General features: G+C 33.6%; 3 protein-coding genes and 2 long non-coding RNA genes across 8 annotated transcripts; 3 read left to right on the top strand and 2 right to left on the bottom strand.

Annotated features, from left to right (window-relative positions):
* Window positions 1-26: 26 nt before the first annotated feature.
* AT3G03680 (C2 calcium/lipid-binding plant phosphoribosyltransferase family protein) lies at window positions 27-3,571 on the bottom strand. The gene has a single exon (NM_111239.3). It carries the CDS (start codon window positions 3,329-3,331, stop codon window positions 278-280), a length of 3,054 nt encoding a protein of 1,017 aa, NP_187018.1. The 5' UTR covers window positions 3,332-3,571; the 3' UTR covers window positions 27-277.
* Window positions 3,572-7,543: 3,972 nt separating this feature from the next.
* AT3G03670 (Peroxidase superfamily protein) lies at window positions 7,544-9,227 on the top strand. The gene is made up of 3 exons (NM_111238.3): window positions 7,544-7,809; window positions 8,112-8,575; window positions 8,673-9,227. Exons 1-3 carry the CDS (start codon window positions 7,606-7,608, stop codon window positions 8,968-8,970), a joined length of 966 nt encoding a protein of 321 aa, NP_187017.1. The 5' UTR covers window positions 7,544-7,605; the 3' UTR covers window positions 8,971-9,227.
* A 749-nt stretch (window positions 9,228-9,976) lies between these two features.
* Window positions 9,977-10,401, top strand: AT3G01305. Its single transcript, NR_140823.1, has one exon. It is a non-coding gene; the product is annotated as an other RNA (long non-coding RNA).
* AT3G01315 lies at window positions 10,015-10,249 on the bottom strand. Its single transcript, NR_140825.1, has one exon. It is a non-coding gene; the product is annotated as an other RNA (long non-coding RNA).
* Window positions 10,402-18,725: 8,324 nt separating the features above from the next.
* WOX11 (WUSCHEL related homeobox 11) lies at window positions 18,726-21,789 on the top strand. Of its 4 annotated transcripts, NM_111237.3 has the most exons (4): window positions 18,742-19,216; window positions 19,304-19,492; window positions 20,044-20,219; window positions 21,423-21,687. In NM_111237.3, exons 1-4 carry the CDS (start codon window positions 18,793-18,795, stop codon window positions 21,438-21,440), a joined length of 807 nt encoding a protein of 268 aa, NP_187016.2. In that variant the 5' UTR covers window positions 18,742-18,792; the 3' UTR covers window positions 21,441-21,687. The 4 variants fall into 4 exon arrangements, with proteins under 4 accessions (NP_001326145.1, NP_001118563.1, NP_001326146.1 ...); NM_001337480.1 differs by having other exon boundaries at window positions 18,726-19,216; window positions 20,044-21,789; NM_001125091.2 differs by having other exon boundaries at window positions 18,726-19,492; window positions 21,423-21,789.
* The last annotated feature ends 923 nt before the right edge of the window (window positions 21,790-22,712 follow it).

Here is a 22,712-nt window from a genome sequence, read left to right as displayed (position 1 = left end):
GATTTTTTTCCGTGTTGTTTTTTATGCGAACTTATTTACGTTTTGTAATTAAATATTTGTCCCCACAAAGCAATAACGGTCTAATTTCCTCCACCTATTGGTGAGTTTACATCTTAAGGTCCACTCACGGACCCACCTCTTCAATTTAAGAAGCTTTCCTTCAATTTAAAAGTAACTAACATATGTTGAAAAATAAAATAATTTAGTATCAGAAGATTACATGACCCAGAAATAGATAAAAGAACGAAAAAAACCATTATTATAACCCTTCATCGAATCACAGAATCTGGTCCGACATTGAAGGAAGTCGCCGGAAAAAGTTGACCGGAACGGAAGGCATATCGTCTCTAAACCTCGGATGTCGAATGTAGTAAAAACCAGATCCCAAAAGGAAAACTTTAAACGGAACGATGTAGAACAAAAACGACGCGAAAAGACAGAACACTACGAATATACACGTGGCGCGTGGGTCTCTCCAGTTGAACAACGCCTCAACACGCTCCCCTTGAGCCGCCACGTCACCTAATAAAGTCTGTGCCCGACCGGCCAATGCCCTTAACCGGTCATACCTTATACGTACGACCTCCGGTTGTCTCGTTGTTGGGAAACCATCAAACTCTTCATCAAGCTCGTCGGGAGCAACGGAGTCAACGCAAGATAGTCGTGGGTCAACGCTGTTGACTTTGACTCTGCCACGGTAACGGAATCGTAAGGCTAAGATCAAGAACGCGTACATGAATACGGTTGGGAGGACTAAATGTGGACACAAGACGATGGCCACGAGAAGCAAGTGAACGAGAACGGTTGTTGGTGGGTGAACCCAAGTTCGAATCCCGTGAATCCAACGGGCTATAGTTGCGGCCCGTGACAAGAACGTGATGACACGGAACCAATTAGCTTTGCTTCTCCTCATGCTCCACACATGATTGTCTGTGTCTAGCATGTACTGAACCACCTCTTGACCTAATGGAGGCTCAGACCGCGCAAGCCGGGCTGTCACGATACGCATAGCCGTGTGACGCAAAATGTCTTGTTGAGCTGGACCAAGCGGACGGACATAGTGCATCCTAGGTAGCATTGGTGTGACATAGGCTTGAATAATGCTTAGCCAAGATGGACAAGAGAATCGAACCGCGATTTCAACTTCTCCCATTTTCTTGGCTCCGCTTGGTAAGATCACGGTTAAGGTGTAGGAATTAAGGTATATGCGGTTCATGTCGAGTGTCGAGAGACGTACACGGATTTTCCCGACCCTAACATCTCTCCCTTGCTTTCCGGATTCGTCCCGTTTGTATCTTCCATTGTCGAAAACTCCAATAGTAAGGACCGTGCACGGATCATAAACATCCCATGTGTACTGCTCGTTCCACCGCGGATTAAACCTGTCTAGGATCGTACGAGTCCGAATCCATTTCGGTCCATATTTAGCAACCACATAAGCATCGGTGGTGCCACGTGTACCGTCTCTGGTTTTCACAGGAAGTAAATTAGTAGCTCCACGGATACCCACTTCCAATAAACCAATAGGTGGCTTGGCTAACTGTTTAGCAGAGGGTCTGACATCACTCGTCACGTGAGCTGCTTCGTCTAGCACGTGATACCCACCTTCAAGACAAACTTTCACGTGGATTCTCCCGGAGTACGGTTTCTTCTCATCGCCGGCGAGATTAAACCACCTCGATTTCGGTTCAGTCCGGTCATCATTTCTCCTCTCAACACTTCCCATATGTATCTTAGTCTGACCAATTGATTGCCCGTTGGTTATATCTTCCACAGTCACTATCAAGAACGGCTCAAACGGCTCGGAAGCTACGAAAACTAGATCCTCGTTCCAAGTCGGGTTACCGGATCCGGACGAAGAAGCCGACGGCCCAATCGAAGTCCTAGCCGTTTTGAAAACTTGAGGTCCAAGCTGAGCTTTCACATAAAGCTCAGTGGTGGGGATCTTTGACTTAGCTTCGGATCCCAAACCTAGCTGCAAATCTTGGGTTTGTATGACCGTTAGACGCAAATACCAAAGCTTCGGAGATAAGTAAACTTTGGATCTCGTCTCCGGAATCAACCCACCGGAATCAGATTGCCAAGCTTCTTGAAACGCTTCATCAGCTTGAGTCCCGAGCCAAACAGCGAGCATGACGTCATTCCCCGGTGATTTCTCAGATTCCAATGTGTACCATTGAGGAGCCAAAGGACTATCCGGAGGCACTCTCTTAGGAACCTCTTGAAGATCAAACGACACCGTTCCTAAACAACTCTCAGTAGTCGTCGTTGTTTTATCTTCCTTCTCAATCTTCTCTTCACTCCAAACGGAAACTTCAAGCGAGGTCGAGTTTAAGCTCTCTTTCTCAAAAGCAAACACTTGATCCCAATCTTTACCGGTTTGGCTTCTGGTTTTCACGCCATTTGTTCCGATCACGAGCTTCGCGTAAACCGGATTGCTTCCATCGTTCTTCGCTCGCTTCGCTTTAGCTACACGAATGTATAGAAACGGCATTCGATCGACGAGATCGTAACCACCACCACGATTCTGATCTCTGGTTAGTGAAGGAAGCTCGAGATCAGACCCGATTAGATCTTGCCGGTTTACGTTCTCCGGTTTAATTCCTAATTCATTCTGCTTCACAGTCTCTGCCTTCTGCGGTATAGGCGGATTCTTAACCTCAGCCGGAGGAGGAGGAGGAGCTACGGCGGTATCAGGCTTCTTTGCCTTCGTATCCGGTGGTGCATCGGGTTTTTTCTCGTCCGGTTTAGCTTCTTCCTTCGGTTTCTCCTCTTCTTTTTTATCTCCTTCCTTCTTCTCCTCTGTTTTCGCCGCCTCTGTTTCTTTCTTCCCATCCTCTGCTTTTGCAATCTCCGGCGGCTTCTCTTCCGTCGCAGCTGCAGCCTCAGGTTTCGGCTCCGTCGCAGCAGGCGCCGCCGGGGGATTCTCATCGACGTAATAAGCCTTTAATCCAATCTCACCTTTGATCTGAGAGAAAACGCTCCTCTTCTCAAGCGGATAATAAACAAGAGTTTCAGATCCAGCCGACGCAAACGCACTTCCGGCGATCTTAACTTTCCCGAGAAACGTGCTCCGTTTTCCCGTCTTCTTATCGTTGCAAAGATTGATCTCAAGAATCTCTTCCCCCATAGTCGCCACGTCGTGCACAAAGAACTCGAGCTTCTCGTCCCACTGTGGATTCAGATCTCGGAATTTCGTCTTCGTCCGTCGCCGTTGGCCGTCGAAATCCACGATTGCGTAAGCGCTCGCGGTGCCTTGACCATCCTTAGGCATCAGATTTCTTGCGCTACAGATCTCAACAATCAGCTTCCTCAGAACATTGTCTGCCATTGTTTCCTTCTCGGAGATAATTGAAGCTGATCAGATTTTTCTTACGATTGAAGAAGATGAATGAGACTGTTCAGTTTCTTTTGAAAGATAGAGAGAGAGAAATAAAGTTTGAATTTTTATTTTCTAGAGAGAGAGAGAAAGCACTGTTTGTGTTCGACGCTCGAGAGTGAAGGTTTAAAAAGGGGTTGGAGGTAGAGTCACGACACGTCAGTAATGCCACGTCGGATAAGTTGCCACGTGACATTAGAGGACGAATCTTATTTTGTTTTTCTTTTAAAGCTTTAAAATAATAAAAGAATTGGTTTCAGGTGTGTCGGAACACCGTGCTTGGCGCTGCTGTTGAATCACATATTAAGGGAAAGAAAAACAATTACTCATATTTTAAATAAATCATGATTTTTTCTTGTTTGTCTTTTGTTAATAAAACGTTTCTTACAATTTAGAAATCGGGAGATTATATCGGTGGTGATGCATTTCGAATATGAACAAAATGACAAATTAGTTTATAACGTTACAAATTAATTAATGAACTCATATTGCTTAAGTCTAATTAAACTTACGTTATGCATTGATTGATGTAATATCACCAAATTCAAACACAATAAACACAAGTGGAAATCTTTGAAGTCAAAGTCTTTGATGAATTAACGAATTAGAGGCCGTTGAATCTTTTATTGACGTTTATGAGTGGTAGAACTGTTTAATGAGAAGTGAGAACTTCACATAATTATTCTAGTTATAACAAAATGTAACCACAGAGGAAATTAGAAATGTGGATATTAGAGAGTAGGTAAATAAATCAATCATAAAATCACGAAATTTTAGATGCAAGTCATGATATCTAACACTCTGTGCATAAACCTCGACAGCTTCTATTCGTGAATGACCATAACTCTTGATTCATTCTCATTCCACGATAACTCTTCTTTATCTCATGAATATTTCTGATAAGTGATTTTAACATGTGACGTGAAGCGGATAGCAATTCAACACCAAAAATGTTTCATAATTATGTGAACATGATTACATGAAATGTTTGCTTGCATGGCCGGTAAAATATTAGTATTCATGTATTTGCAAAGGAGAATCTTTTCATTAATGTAAACCGCATTGAGAAAGAAAAAAGAGAGCATAATATTGCAGTTGTACGAACTCGAACGGTGAATTGCATTATTTGTATTTCTTCTGTTAACTCACATTTTTTTTTCCTTTCTTTCTCTATGTATTTCTGGATGTACTTGTTACAGAACTGAAATTATAGAATCTATATAGTACTAATACATCAGAAGCCGTTAGTTCTTGTTCCAATATGCCCACGTGCACGGCACACATATTCATCATCAACATATCTTTCATGTCTATAAGTAGTACCCTTTAATTATATTTTTCAGGGAAAGTTTGGAACTACTCAGTTTCTTACGAATCTTATTAAAAAAAAAATGAATTAAATCCGCACGTAAATTCAGAGCTTTTTAAAATTGTGACCAACATTTTCTAATACGAAACTTAGGTATGAATAAGTATACAAAAACTTATTTGATCAAGTATATATTCTTGGTTAAATAATTTCATTTTATGTTTGGTATAGGTTTTAAATATATTACTAGTAAAGATCAATAATCAAACTCATTGCCACAATGGGATATATAAAGCAAACAACTTTAGTAGATCGAGATCTATTAATTTGCACAAAGATCTTCGGAACAAGAACATCAGAGAATCTTGATGATTTGGCATGAAGATGACGACATTTACCATAGTTCGTTTTAAATCTCCTTATTAATTATTAGTATTATCGGTAGAACCTTTGTCCAATGTCCATAATTAACAAATATGAAATATCCCAACTTGCTTCACTTTTAGTTTGCTTGCTTGCCTGCTCTCCGCAGAAATGAACGTTGTTTTGTTTTCGTGTTTCTAGCAGCGACGTAAAGATAGTGGATTTTCTAAAATAAAAAGATACGGAAATAAATGTAAATATAAAGCCTGTCCTATAACTTTTCTTCATGCAATTTGTTTCTCAAAAGTAAAATTATAAAATACTAATTTCCACATATTGCCTCGCATAGGTCTCTGTCAGATATGTTTTCTCCAACGGTATTTATTTTGTATAAAAACTATTTTCCTTTTGTTTGTTTTCATATGGGCTTCATCAAAAATGAAAATATATAGATGAGCTTTGAATATTCTTTTTCAGTTTTTCAAGTTGATTAAATTTGGGTTTCTTTGAACCAAAAACGAAACCAGCAGTCGGGTCAGATTTGATCAGATTCGTTTGGGTCGGGTCGGTAGGATAAATTCAAACTTGGCCCAGCCCAATGCACTTAAAGAGCGGGCTTCACCTCAGCATGTTAATTAATTTTAACCACAATCCTTTTCTTTTTTTTTTGAGCAACAACTTTTAACCACAATCCTAAAATGTCAATTTAAACCAAATTCATTAGTGATTCTTGGTCCACCAGCAAATTTCCAAAATAAATTATTTTTCTTATCATTTAAGAAAATAACAAACATATAATATTGTTTACTATACTAATTATTACATTAATGTTGTACAAAGTTTACCTTGTAAGAAAACCGATATTTTAATTTATTTTAAACAAAAATATAAAACGTTTCATTTATGGATAAGTGAGGATGGGAACCATATGAGACTCATAATCGCCGTCTGCAACTATTATAATCAGCATTCAGCAAAATCCATTATTTTAAAGATTATTGATGAGAAGATGACCCTAATTAAACCGCCAGAGTAGTACTAGCTAATACGGTATAATTATAAACACATCCAACCAGGCCAATCAAACTATATATAAAATCATGTCGGGAATTACGTAAGGTATGCTAATATAACGTACATCACAATCCTCGCCATACATGTACATCACAATCCGAGTCTTTCATCAACTTGAGCAATATATAACTACTAATGAAACATTAGGTCCATCTTCCATATACACATACCCAGAATCAATTACTTTCTAGAAAATATAAAGAAAGAAATTTCCATCAAGTCAAAGGTAAGGCTTTTTAAACCCTACATACTTTAAATATAATTAATGGGATCCTAATTTGTTTTTAGGCAACGACAATTTCTTTACACAATTCTCTACGAAATATGCTTTGGTCTTATATTTCCAATCATGAAAGTAACCAATAACAGTATTATTATTTTGTTTGAAAATGTCATAATCGTATGATGGCTCGTTATCTCCATGTTGATTAAGAGTGTTTTTTATCTCAAGAAAATGTCATGTTGAGAAAATGTCATAACAAACAAAAAGTAAGAGTTTTTTTTTTTTTTTTTTTGTATAGAGGAAATTAAGAACGAGTCTTTGCATTTTCATTAATTTAACTCCATGTTGATTTACATTTAATCGTATGATGGCTCGTTTATCTTCTTCTTAGTACACTTGTTATTTATTATGTAGATAAAATTGATTGTTTTGTGTCATGGACTTTAAATACATATATTAGTAACAAGATTGTCTAAAACTATAGTCTGACTCGTTATCTCAAGAAAAAGTCAAAGGATCTAATTTACTACAAGAAAATTGAGTTACCTTTCTGCCATTTAATCAGTGTATATATCGGATTACAATCAAATTACTTCCAAACTTACATTCACCTTATACTAGTCAAGTAAATGCAACATACATAGACGATCGTAATATTTCACTCAGTTAAAGATGTTTAAAAAACACACACATTATTCACCCCATAATATATATCCTAAACAACACGCCTCATGGAGATAAGGAGATTATGGCTCATACACGCCTCATGTTCTGTTTCATAATTTCAATCCATAACAAATTGGCATACATAGATTAACTCTATAATATCTCCTTTTTTTTTTTTTGGAAAAACTCAATAGTATCTCTTTATAACTATATATATTGTCATTTTATTTCCGATGTAGAATTCTAATATCAGTCACTTTATTAGCAACATTTATTTTCATTTCCTAGCAGACGTATCTCGTAAATAAAATTTTCTTACATATACCAAAAGGCAGCGGAATGTTTCAAAGTAGTCCGTACATACGCCTTATGGGTTTATATATAAATTTACCTCTCTTAATTTATATGTATTTGACTGACCTATTCGACATATACAAGATGTATTAAGTTCCTTTTAAAATTAATTTTCTTTATAGACCGTCCATTTTGGCGTATATATATATAGTATTGGTTTATCTAATTAAGAGGTATCATAAACCTTTCTACAAGAACATAGCACTATTACATTGCAACACTTTCTACAAAAACAAGATGAAGATTGCAACGTTTTCTGTTCTACTCTTGCTTTTATTTATTTTCCCCGTGGCATTAGCGCAGCTGAAATTTAAGTTTTACAGTGAATCGTGCCCTAATGCAGAGACTATCGTAGAAAACCTGGTTCGCCAGCAGTTTGCTCGTGACCCTTCAATCACGGCCGCCTTGACTCGTATGCATTTTCACGACTGTTTTGTCCAGGTATGAATCTCATCAAACATCCTCTTCAGGTTTAGTATCGTTAATTAGTTTTTTTTTTTGGTTAAGGGGGCCTTAAGAATATATCGTTACGTTTATTAGAAAAGAGATGCAATCAAAGAGAATTATGTAAGAAATTATTCAATCGAGTTAAAAACATAATAAATACGAGCAAAAAAATAAATAATTTCTGAAAATTGAATATTGTCTTCTTTGATTTTTCTCGTCTTAACTTGAATATTATTCATTTGATATATGTATGTGTAATTTTTCTGAAAACAACAAGTCGTTGACATTTCGTATAGGGCTGCGACGCTTCTCTCCTCATAGACCCAACGACGTCTCAACTATCGGAAAAAAACGCCGGCCCAAACTTTAGCGTGAGAGGGTTCGAGCTGATCGACGAGATCAAGACGGCACTCGAAGCTCAATGTCCCTCTACGGTCTCGTGCTCCGATATAGTCACGCTCGCCACACGTGACGCCGTGTTCTTAGGTGGAGGACCAAGCTACGTGGTCCCCACCGGACGTCGCGATGGCTTTGTGTCGAATCCTGAAGACGCCAATGAGATCCTCCCTCCACCATTCATATCCGTCGAAGGCATGTTAAGTTTTTTCGGCAACAAAGGAATGAATGTTTTTGATTCCGTAGCTCTTTTGGGGGCGCACACGGTTGGGATCGCGTCTTGTGGTAATTTTGTGGACCGGGTCACGAACTTTCAAGGAACCGGACTGCCCGACCCATCCATGGACCCCACTTTGGCTGGCAGGTAATTGAAATCTGGTTAAGCCGTGTTTACGTACGTGATTAACTATAGATGGGTTACGTACTTTACGTTATAAATTTAATATTTCTCATATATATAGGCTAAGGAACACATGTGCGGTTCCAGGCGGCTTCGCGGCACTGGACCAGTCGATGCCAGTAACGCCGGTCTCATTCGACAACTTGTTCTTTGGTCAGATCAGAGAGAGGAAAGGAATTTTGCTTATTGACCAACTGATCGCAAGCGACCCGGCCACTTCTGGTGTTGTACTTCAGTACGCGTCCAACAACGAACTATTCAAACGTCAGTTCGCAATCGCAATGGTGAAGATGGGAGCCGTTGACGTGCTTACCGGTTCAGCTGGTGAGATCAGGACGAATTGTAGAGCATTCAACTAAAGCTTTATAACAAGTTTCTATATCTGATTATTGATTGTTTTTCCCTTAATTTCCGCTTCTGATGATGAATTGTGAATGGTGATTGTTTGCCTATATATGTATGTACGTATATCTTTAAAATAAGGTTTGGTGAATCGATTTGGTAACAACAATATGTTATGTTGGTACGAGTTTTGAGTGAATTGTGATGTATTTTAGTTTTTTAGAGTCCAAAACTAACTTCAGAGTTGCATATTTTTCATGCTCAAGAGCACTTGGATACGTAATTTATTTTCTGGCTCTATCCAATTAATTTGAATTATAGAAAGTTCCATTCTCTCAAGATTTTGTAAAGATTATAAAGATTTTTTATAAGATCTTAAGAGTTAAAACTGTCCAATAATTGAATTCATCTCTTTCGGAACCATGCGGAAGTCTTACCACTGTTGAAGAATCCAATAGAACAATTCAAAGTTATAGAATTAGTTGTAGAGTCTAACTTAGCTTTACTAATATATAATACATATTTTATTTCTTGATTTTTGTTTTCTTCAATATCGAAACGACGAAACCAACTAAAACGCACTATGGATACTTTCAATATTTAGCAGCAAGCAGCTGACATTTTCCGACATTTATAGTTTACCACATAAATTTTACGATAAAATAAATTATTTTTACAAAGAAAATAGGAAAATCTAAACTAGTTGAAACATACATCTTACCGACAATAAAAGATTAAAGATTCTGTCGATATCTACTTTTGCTTATAAGTATTATTATCTCTTTAAGTACATCATCAATACACATCATATATATACTGTTTATCCAAAGGCACCGGAATGTTTCCCTTTACGTTTATAGTTTCACCTCTCTAATTTAAATAAGTTTGACTTACACGTATGTATAGTTATCTGTAGTGGATCTCATTATGAGATTCTCATAGTTCTCATAACTCATAGTCCAATCTTTGCTAATTAATTATCCTATCAACCAGAGTATATAAGCAATGGATGAAATAAACGAACTTAACAATTAATATTTGAAAGCTTTATATATACAGTTTAACCAGCATATGTGCGGCCTCAGGAACCCGTCAACCGGACTGGACAGGTCAACACCGTTGACTTTGATAACACGCATTCTTTGGGAAAATCCGAGCGAGGAGAGGAGTTTTGCAACTTGACCAACGGCTCACAACCGACGAAGCCACTTCTAGTGTGGTGGCTCAATACGCAGACGACAATGACTTATTCAAAGTGGGAGCCGTTAGTGTCCTCACAGGTGAAGACGGTGAGATCAGAACAAATTGTTGGGAATTCAACGATAGTTAAATTTGTTTTTTTTGTTTTTTCATATAATCTGATTCTTGATTGTTTGTTCGTGTGTGTTTTTTCCACCCCGATTATTGTCAATAAGTCCATATGTTATGTTGGTTCAGATTTGGGTGGCCTGTGTTGTGTTTGAGTTGCTATTTTAATTGTCTTTGAAATTATATATTTGAAATTTGATTTTATGATAAATAATTTTGATATATATATACATACAAATTTTACTTACACTGTTACACACTCAAAGTTACCGACTTCATTTAAATTGAAAATATATGTACTAAATTTATCAAATGACCTATAAATAATCCAATCGATTCAGTCCGGTGACTCGGTAACTCTGAAAGAAATTCAGCCTCTGCCATAGTTTGGTGTTAAAAAAAAACTTTTTTTTGTGTGTTATCGTTGAATTACATAAATGTTTGTGTTGTTGTAGCCTCACATAGTCACATACGTATTGTAGGCCTAAAATTTGAACTACGTAACACAGCCTAAAATGGGCCTCGTTAGTCGTTACTTTGTTACACTAGTCGGCCTTATTACAAGTCATATTCATAGTATACGTAAAATCTTTTCTTTTTCTTTTTCTTTTTTTTTAGTATACGTAAAATCTTATATGATTACATATTTTTGGAACGCACCCAAAATTAAATATGAACGTAGTCACTAGCAGTCTAAAACCCATAGTCTCATACAAATTAATTACTTTATATTTTTAAGTGTAGACCACCTCATCATGCTGAATTGATGTCAATGAATTCATACTATTAAAGTATTAATGTTCAGTCAAATGTAACGCAATAAATTACAAAGTAAAACAAAGTTAAAAGGAAGAAAAAAAAACGAATCGATATTGGACTTGATAAATTGATCGAATCTCATATGGATCCCAAAAATGAAAATTTTATTGAAGTATGAAAAGTGCCAATGTCAAAATATAATATGCATAATATAAATGAATGCATATGCCATCTATAGGCAGTCTTCTTTATCCTAATATCAACCAAGAGCATTATTTGAGTATTTTGAAAACTTAAAACTGTATGTTACATATCATCAACAAAGTAGTCTGGACTAGGTATGCTATAACAAGTTGTAGTACTTTTTTAGAGAGGGCACTAATATTTAATAGTTTTGATCGGACAAATTAGTCATGGACACTAAAAATTATAGAAATTAAAGACATCTTTAATATTCCCTTTAATAGACACTTACACACGCGTACAGAAGTAGAAAAAAGGGGCATAACTAACTAGAATTTATATATTTAGAATCTAGTCATAATAATAGTACTAATAATTAAAAATGGATAGTGATGTTTTATGCTCGTGTGTGACATTAGGAAAGATACTGTCTTTGTTTAGTTCACATGTCCTTTTCACAACAACATTGCCATTTGTCTGAGCAAAGGCCAAACATAGTGCCGGCTAATGATGATTAATTATAACTTTCGCACGTAATTAACATTCCAAATTAACTGAACATATATAAAGTATAATAAATGCATGAATCTGCCTAGCTATTATTTGATCATTACATATAGCTTTAGGAGTAAATAAAAAGATTAGAGTAGCTTTAGGAGTAAATAAAAATATTAGAGCTTTAGCCTTTTGGCTCATTTTGTGATGGCAACGCATTCAAGTGCGAGACACATCAGTGTCACTTGAAAAACTTAAGGATTGTTTTTTTTTTTTTTTTTTTAAGATCTACTTGACTTTTTATTTTTAAATCACCTTGCGCCGTTGTGTTTAAGTGTTTTGTACCAAACCCATATACAGTACTGTTATTATTTATGGAAAGTTATGTCGACGTTGTCTCAACTCTCAAGAGACCCTATGATAATTTGGTAATTTCAGCTAATAATATAGCAACTTTATCTTATTGATAGAGATAGGGAACAGGAGATAAAATTCATGCAAATTTCTTGGTGGCAAATATTTTGGATCAATCTTAAATATTCTCAAATTCATGCAAATTTAAAACTGCACTCGATCGATATGATCAGTTAGGTCTATGAAGTATTTAAACGAAGTTTACTTATGATTTTACTATCCATTGTCTTTTTGCTAAAACATTAAAGAACTACAACACACTCTTAATCTGCTTAAAAGATTATCTAAACGACTGTGAATCCTTCAAACAAAATATCTTCTGAAATTAAGAATTAAGGATGAGGGAGTTTTTGTTGTTAGTTTTCTTTAAAATAAGGAAAAGGAGAGAGATGATTGTAGGTTCTTGTCAGGATTCATGCATGCTGCATATATAAATTATTAAAAAATAATTAATGTTCTATGTTGTAGTTTTTTTTGTTCTTCCATCTTCTTTTTGTCCTTTTCCTGGTTTTTTTTTTTAATATCTCATAAGTGCCCTGCAAGTTCAGTGGACAAATCCACAAAACTCGACTCTTTATGTCAGCTCCGTTGGTAAAAACTCAAGTATTTAATGATACAATGTATATGGAATGAAGGACTATCATAAATTTATATCATGAATCTCATCGAGATCTATTAAAGAATCATATAATGTTTTCATAGTTTCTTGTTATGATTTTTTTTTTCCCATTAGGTCATTAATTGTATTACTTTTTTTTTTTTGTGATTTATCATAATATCTCTGCGTATATTTCTTTTGTATTATTCTTTTTATAAAATCTAAGAAATAGTACAAAAGTTTTGATAAGGCATTTTATAGTCACATCTTAAATAAGTGATTTAAAGATAGTCTTTAAATAGTTTTGAAAATTGAAGTAATATACTACTAGTATACTAAATATATATAACTCAACAACAACAACACAAATGGTAATTTTAAAAAGAAATACTCTTCATATGATCATATACATACGCATACGTAGATGTTATTTATAGTATATCATAAAAGTTACTTTAACGATCAGATTAGATATGATTCGTATAGTATTTTCTTCATACCTAGAGAATACATAATTGTTAAGTTCTTTTTTTTTTGTTTTCCTGACACATAATTGTTAATTAAGGTTATTACCCCCAAAAACCGCTGTGAAAAAACGAAAAAAAAAACCCCAAAACCGATGAAAATATAGTGATATTATTAATTACGTCGTCATCTGAATCTATCATCTCTAACACAAAGACACATTATGTATCATGTAATTATTCAGTCGTGAGTATATATAGTCCGTACATGTCACAGAGCAGGACCACATTAATTCCACATATCTATGATTTTTTAACGAAACAAAGTCTAGAAGTCTTACAAGATTCGAGAATTTCAGGACCGCATAGATCGATTATATGCTAAACTAGGGTTTTGTGAAGCTTCGTCCAAATCCTAGACTTATTTTGTTTTAATTAGAGATTGAACCTAGCTAGACTCTATTGTCTATTCTTTTCCTAACTAACTAACGATTTTACAGTATCTAATGTTTATACTGTTTTGGTCCAGATTTTCAGTGTACATATATATAGTGTTATATATGGTATATCTAGTAGCAACGTATATAATCATTTTTTCCTACCAATAGGTGTTCAATGTATCGTCTGATATATATACCCCGATATTCTTAATAATCATGTGAAAAAATCTCAAAAGAATTGAAATTTTGGTAGATGGAAAGATATAAAATAATCGACACATTTTACATATATCTGTTTTCACGTAACATATGAGCTCATCTAACTGTTACGATTGAATTCAAACGATATAAGTAGATGAATTACTCTCGCTTTCACTATAACATTAAAAAAAAAAAAAAAAAAAAACAATTACTGTCTCCCGTAGAGATCCAATAAAACTGGAACAATGCCAAAACAGATAAATGAATAGTAAAATATTCCGAGAAATAGACTTATTAAAGTAAGTATACTGTATTAGTTTTAATCATCTAGCTAGCTGTAATAATTGCATGTTTCCAAAAGATTAAGTATCTATAGACAACTTTTCACTTTAGCTACAAAGGTTTTGTTGTGCGTGGACATTAACCAAAAAAGTGAATTTGGTGTGGGCGGGTGAAACACATATCATACGTTGGTAAACAATCAAAAGAGACTCACACTTGTGCCCTAAAAGCATAACCACATGTTGGTCGGTGTCCCCCCTGAAATCCTATATATTCATATAAAATAAGCTTATAGGAAACTTTTCATCAACAATAATATCTTTAGAGGAAAAAACTAAAATATGTTTTTAATATCAACTTGATAGAAAATGCCAATTAGCATCTATATAATAAACAGAAAGATATACTTTTATCGAACTGTTACTGTGGGCATATATATATGATATATTTTTCTCTGTGGTCGCTTGATTTAGATAGTATCCTTATGTTTATTAATATTGTTTTGTTTTAAGGAGAAATAACTGAAATATTTTTCTGAATTATTACGGGATATTAATCAGACTAAACGAAATAAATTTATAAATGTTCATTGACAACTTTTATTAATTGAGTATTAATCTGATAATGGAAAAATGTCATATATATTCAGACAAATAAAATAAAATAACGTACTTTAGAAAATTTTCGCGTAACTTATTTAAGTGAATTAAGGAGTAGAGTTTCTGGATATCTAAAAGTGGTTTCTCTCAGTGATTTGATACAACTAGCTGTTGGTGTTGCTTGTCTTCAGTTCAGTGTCCATTTTAAAACTATTTAATTTTGTATTTCACGTATGACTTCCTGACAGATCTATTATCTACACACATATCTCACTTCCAGAGCTATTCTATATATACATATATATATATATATACATGCTAATATTTTAAAATAAATTAATCTCCTCATTTTTACCTATTTCAATTTATTTCGTTGAAGTAATTATATTGGTTAATGGTTACCATTTTAATTGTATGTTTCATTGAACTATTTATATTTAAATAGTAATAAATTTCTGTCAATTATTAAACTTCACCTTTTTACCTAAAATATTATACATCGAAACTGAGGGAGAAACTATTTATTCGTGATTGTAGTTTTGATTTTGATTTATTTCTATCTAAAAATATGCAAAGAAAATTATTTAACAATATAGTAATAAAGTTTCAGAAAATTTGTAAAGTAGAATGAATTCAGTTATATAATATTAACCTTTATATAGAAGTATTAATAACATATACATTGACACAGATACAGATAGCCGAGCCCATAACTATGAATATTTACGTATAGCTATCATTTCTTGAAGCAACACCAAACACATAAACAGCAATACATTTACTTACACAGCTATATGAGAAACCAAAAAGAAACAATTACTTATTCTACGTAGTTAATGAGTATTATAATATTAAAAATATAAAAACGAAAAAATACCAAAACAGCTATACAATTATACAGAGACGACAGGCAAAAACAGAGGGCATCTGAAGAAGCAAGTTGTCTCCTACTGTGTCTTTCTACACTCTACTTTTTGCATACGTATTCGCACACTCACCTATGTACGGACTATTTTATTCTCCATTTAAAGTTTAATATATACATTCTCCCTGAGAAAGAAAGAAAGAAAATAAATTATCTTGATCATACATCATTGTACACTGAATATACACCCCATTCCCATGGATCATTTGTACACTGAATATACACTAATTCACATATATGTACTTTAAAAAAATGAATTTCACATTTACATTAAATAACATGCATGAATATGTGTAACTCTCTACTCTCGATCGTAATCGTTACGGTGTGACATAATTACTAATCGGGAAAGATCCATGTATTTATGAGCAATGGATTATATAACAGTGTATAACACATTCACTTGTGTGGTAATTAATAAACTCCAAGATCCAATACACCATGAGATGTTTGGTTCCATTTAGTTGTATTAGTTAAGTTTACCACTCTTATAAGTGGCTAGACTGTGTAAAGAAGAAATGACTTAATTAATTTATTTTTTAAAATGACGTATACAGTTCTTTTAGTTTTTGAAATATTAAGATGCTTGAGTTTTGGCCAAAAAAGAAAAAGATGCCTGAGCAGAAATCTAGACTCAATTACCAAGGTACCCTTGAGAAACTAAATATCTATTTCTCATCATTTTTATTATTGTTTTACAAACTTCTCTGATCAACTATGATCAGAAAATTATTTTTTAATCGTTCTTAGAGTCTTGACCAAAGATTTTCTAATACCAAAAACATGCTAGATATAAACCAAAAATCATTGTTCTCATATGAATAAAACAAACAAGATAATAGAGAATAAATTTACAAAAAAATGAAAAAAATTACTCGTAGCGCACAATTAAATCTTAGCAGTCAAATTAATATGGTATAATATTATTTTGCACGAACAAAATAAAAATCGAATGGCTACCCACTGTGTAAGCCATGTTTACTTAACGTCATATGTAATAAATAATTGCACGGTTTTTTCTTGACCTTCTGTTTGGATCGTCCTTCTTTATTGCTTTTTCCTTTTTTCTTCTTCATAATAATGTTATTCGAAATTTAAAATTACTTAATATGCCACAATATGTAATAAAAAAACTTTGACATGGTCAAACATATATTCATTTTACAATCTGTAAATTATTTAATTTCCTTACAAACCATTTTACGAAACTACCCCTACAATGATTTTCCTCATTTTTGTAAGTGTTCAAAACTTAGTGACAAAGAAAAACATTTTGATTTTTTTCACCTAAGTGACAAAAAATATCTTTTTAGGCGCCTCTGTCGCATGACGCCAAAATTAATCTATTTCGCTGAAGAAAATACAAATTAGGTCACGATAAGACGTTTATTGGATGTGGAGAAATATACAAAGTAATGTTAAGATATTTAATAAATTCCACTGGACGCAATTGGCGAAGTAGTAGTCAATTCCAGTTTTATGAGGAGCTCATTATTTGAGAGTTATTAAGAATTTAATTTATTTTTTTCATTTACTATTATCAATAATTTAAGAGTAATATCATTTGACCGCCATGATTTAATATTTTTGCAAACGATAAATAGTATATTAATCGATTATAAACCATGGATGAATAGTACTGCTTGTGTTATTGTTCTTGATACAATAAGATTTGTTAATTGTAAATCTACAATGAGTTTTTATTCATTTGGCTTTTTCACTTGCAGTTGTTGTTGTCGGATGTTCATGTGAGACAGATAACTACTGTTTACTAAGAAATTGTATAACTCTTATGAAATGTATAACTTGTGTTTTAACATTGATACCAAAATAAATAAATGTATAACTTGTGTTAGAAATATATAGAAGTTTTTCTTTTAATTTGCTGGTATATTTTGCTCACTGCAGTATAAAACCTGTGTACATATATATATATATATATATATATATATATATATCTAATAATGTCGGGATAGTGTGAACTTTCGTCTACAACAAAACCTGATCATTAAGCTATACAAGTTATTGCTTTTGAAAAAGAAAGAGTACTTATTTATCTTCTGATGATTTATAGAGCAGAAAGATGGACAATCATAATCGGCGACTTATTCATATACTATTTTTTTTTTGCAGGTGGACTACTGGACTGTACAATATGCGCCTCTCCATTTTTCATATTAACCTCAATAATATTATACAGTTTACTTATTATTTCGGAACCGTTACAATAAAAGTTATATATCCAGTAGTGAATTATAATTTTTATTTACCTCGACCTTCCTTTTTTTGGTAGAACTTATTTACCTTCTTCACCTTATGTGGTGTCTGAATTATATTTCCAATGCTTATGTGTTCATGACTATTGATTTTTGGGACGGACTTAGCAAACACTAAACTAGTACACTGCTTAAGACTGGCCTTCAACGAGTAATATTGGACCGGACTCCGATTGAGCAAACTAACGCGTCTCACACTCAAATGCATTGAAATAACTAGCTTGAAGCCTTGAACATATTGTTTGCAATTGCAAGTGTAGTTTTGGTTTTAGAATGTTTTGTTGGCAACAACGTTGGAGATTTGAATACAATGAAAATGAGATTCAATTTAAAGCATATCTGTCTCTCTTTTTCTTTTGGAAGAGATTAAAGGCTTATTTAAAGCATATATGTTACGGATTCAAAAGATTGTGTGTAGCTAATTTTTGTGTTGTACCCGTTACCGCATATTTTTGTTTTAAGCTTGGCACATACATATATATATATATGTTGATTACCCATGCATATCAAAGCGGATAAGGGATACTGTTAACTTTTTGGACTATCCTTGTTGCAAATTTTGCAATGGTCAAAGAGAATTTGCTTAGTTGCTATATCTTCAAATGCCAAGCAACTTCCACTCGTTTGTGTATCTCCGATTTAAGACTCAACACACTCCTATACAAAATATAATATATGCTTATATCATTCAAGTATATTATAATGAACCCACTAAAAGATAAAGATAAACTACATGTAACTTAATAAACAAGGAAAAATATATTATTTAAGTAATCATTCTCCTATAAATTCATTACCCTCAACTCACCACCTCTCACAAACTCAAAAAACAATTTGTGCCTTCTTTTTATATTGTCTCCATAACCACCAGATAATATCAATATTCTTCAAAGCAATGGACCAAGAACAAACACCACATAGCCCAACCCGCCATAGTCGCTCACCCCCATCCTCCGCCTCCGGTTCCACCTCAGCAGAACCGGTTCGGTCCCGATGGTCACCTAAACCGGAACAAATACTCATACTTGAGTCGATCTTCCACAGTGGTATGGTTAACCCTCCCAAAGAAGAGACGGTAAGGATAAGAAAGATGCTCGAGAAATTTGGCGCGGTGGGAGATGCAAATGTCTTCTATTGGTTTCAAAACCGGCGGTCAAGGTCCCGTCGGAGACAGCGACAGCTACAGGCTGCAGCTGCAGCAGCGGACGCAACCACCAACACTTGTGACCAGACTATGATGGTGAGCAACAGCTTACCACATCATAGTGGGAGTGATTTGGGGTTTGGAGGTTGTAGCACTTCTTCTAATTACTTATTTGGTGGGTCATCTCAAGTTCCTTCCTTTTTTCTTGGTCTCTCTTCTTCTCCTTCTTCTTGTTCAAGCTCCTCTTCCACTTCTTCTTCAGCTAGCTCTTCTTCTTCTTATGGTGGTGGATGTGATAATCAAAGCAATAGTGGCATGGAGAATCTCTTAACAATGTCTGGCCAAATGAGTTACCATGAAGCTACTCATCATCATTATCAAAATCATAGCTCAAATGTCACATCGATTTTGTGCCCATCTGATCAAAACTCCAATTTTCAATACCAACAAGGTAAACAAAAGAAAAAACATATTTTGCATGACTCTTTTTTTCTTTGTAAGCGAAAGTGGTTTATCCTCTAAACCCTCTTTCTTTCCCCAAAAAGTCTCTAAAACTAACTATTTTTTAATTGTAAAGGTTGTTTTAGAGTAGGAAAAAAATCAATTCTGGGTGGGTTTCAACCGGAAAACCGATTTGTTTTTATTTGGCGACTTAGTTAATAATTGCTTCTTGGTTATTTTTTTTTATTTTTTTTTTTGTTTAATGCTTCTTGGTTAATCATGCTTCCAATATTGCCTAACATTTTGTACTTGAAAGCAAGTTCTCTATGAAGGTTTTTTTTTCCAGGAAAAAAACATCTCTAGATCTCAATTTTACTTGTAAAAGTTCTTTTAAAGACAACATAAGAATTAAAAAAATTCAGATGAGTTTAACCAAAGAACTGACCATTTTTAGTAGTAGCTTAGTTCTTCTTCTAATAATGCCTAATCTTGTTCTTGATAACTTATTTTATTTAATCTATTTTTCTTACATATTAGTAAAAAATTAATTTTGTAATACAGGGGCTATAACGGTGTTTATAAACGGAGTTCCGACAGAAGTGACGAGAGGAGGAATAGACATGAAAGCAACGTTTGGAGAAGATTTGGTTTTGGTGCATTCCTCAGGTGTTCCTCTTCCTACTGATGAGTTTGGTTTTTTGATGCATAGCTTACAACATGGTGAAGCTTATTTCCTGGTAATAATTCTAACTCAAATATATTTTAATTTTTTGGTATCATTTGTTTGTTTTATTGCTGATCGAATTCCTCGTGAATATATTTGTTATATTGTTTGGTTTTGAGCAAACGTACCTTTTTTTTGTTCTGTCTCTCTTTTCTCTCTCTCTCTCGATCCTCACTTTGGTGTTGAAAATAGGAAATGAGATGGAACCCAATTGGGGTAAAGTCCTAAATTGTCTGCTGCAATATATTTTAATCATCATAATTTAATATTAGAAAAGTTTTCGTATAGAGAAAGAGAATAATCTAATTGATGAGTGTCGGTTTGTGCAGTAAATGAACATGAATTTTTTTAGAGATAGTTTCTGTAACTGAAGTTTTGTGATTTGACGATGATTCTCACATCTGAATCAAACATATATTTATATTATTTTTTATATGTGCTCTTAAATAAAATTAACACATATACGTATATCAACAATTTATTGAAATCTTATTGAATTCATTTAATAATTTTTCCTGTTAACCTTAGTTCTATTAATAATAATACTTTAGAATGTATTTGGTCACACTGATAAATAGATGCTGAAAACAGTATGCCAAAAGCAATAATCAACTATGGAAATTTTAGAAACTTAAACAATTGTTCAAACTACAGTATCTTTGTTATCACAATATAAAAATTACTGTTTTGATCAAGAAAAAATCAAATGCCAGTTTGTACAATTATCTTATAAAATAGCTATTTTGATTTCCTTTTCAGCATTTATGTTCTAATGTGAATATATTATGTACTATACTTCTATCGAAGATACCTGTAACTCTTACATAATTTATGCATGGGAGTCACACGTATATATGTGTGTGTATATGTATCCTTTCTTTTCCCCCTTTTTTTTTCCTTTTTTTGTGGTAAATAGTCATATTAGAAAGTCGTGGGGTGAAGAAATATTTATTCGTTTCCTAGGCAAATGAAACAATGGGACAATATACCCTCTCATAATTTCTGCTCTTGATCACAAAAACATTTCTCTACAAATTTGAGTGTCAAATTTGGCATTAGGGTTTCCCCCTCTCTCTCTCCCCTCCCCCCTTACTTCACATAATGGGATCCTATCAAGAGATCTTTTAGATCGTGTTTATTTTTGTTTTGCTTTTTCTTGTTTAGTATAAAAGATTTTCTTTTGTTATTTTTGTTGTTTTCGTTTTGTTATCGACAGGTTCCAAGACAGACATGAACTGGCTTTACTCGTATGTGTGGTGATGCAACAGATGTCTTGTTTTTCTACCTTGGACTTTATTGCAACGGTCCTTCCATTTTTTCTTTTCTTTTCGAGTCTATCGTATAATCAAAGTTTCTTCTATTGGTTTTTTTTTAAAAAATTTTATTTTGCAATTTATTTTATAAAGATGAAGTCAAAAGCTCTTGTACGACGAAGATATCTAGGTTGTATCAATTTAGTTATTTAGATGTAAAATACGTATGTATAATTGATTTGCAATAAAATCTCTGTCTAGGGATCTCCATGTTCCTTATCATCAAAAAAATAAAATAAAAATCGAGACCTGTCAGATAGATCAACATGGTAATATGATGTGAAATTATTTAGGTGGAAGTGCACAGTTGTAAATCCGATTAGTTAAAGACTAGGATACTCGGATGATACAATTCCAAACTAAAAGCGATACTGATCGAGATGCTTGGAGTTGTATGTGCGACATCGAGTAAAATGATAAAATTCTCCAAATTGGCCATCATAAGAACGTGTTTGAAACGGCGCGCATCATAATGAAATGAAAATCTAGGATTCTTAAGAATAATGGTCCTTTTTAAAAAAGCATCATATATATTCACTCACATAGACAATTAACTGAAGTTTGCTCAAAAAATAATAATAATTGAATTCGATGTATATTCTATGAATCTCATTTGAAATAATAATAATGAGTCATTTCTACTCTAAATTTTCAAAGAAGAGAATTCAACCAATAAACTTCATTATATTTTGAAAAATATAATTTTAGCAAATCAAAAGATAATATATCCTGCTATTATTATAAGGCATGTTAGAAATAACCAAAAAAAAAGTTAAGTGGCTCAAATGCATATTAAACATACACAAAACGATAGTACTTAATGAATGTGAGCCATGTAAATTAGTAAAAAGGTTAGCTTGTTAATAAATTAATTAGTAAAACGCTTAGTGATCTGATTTTAAACCAAATTCAATATTAGCATATCAGTACCGATATGGTGATATATAATTCGGATTTTATTAGTTTTAATGAATATATATATATATATATATATATATATATCTACGAAAAATAAGAAAACAATAAAAAGGAAGAGCATAAGACAGCTGGGTTCATCAGATTTCTATTCTTGTCGATTCCTGCTCTCCGAAACACAAACCTTAATTAACAGCTCGAAGCAATATCTTAATCGGATAGTGAAGACAAATTTTTATTTTTTTATAGAGCCAACTTCTGCCCATTAGATTTAGATC

The sequence above is a fragment of the Arabidopsis thaliana genome, chromosome 3 (genome assembly GCF_000001735.4).
Source record: "Arabidopsis thaliana chromosome 3, partial sequence".
NCBI classification, from domain to species: Eukaryota; Viridiplantae; Streptophyta; class Magnoliopsida; order Brassicales; family Brassicaceae; genus Arabidopsis; species Arabidopsis thaliana.
The sequence above is the reverse complement of the archived record's forward strand: the minus strand, read 5'-3'. Positions and strand labels throughout refer to the sequence as shown.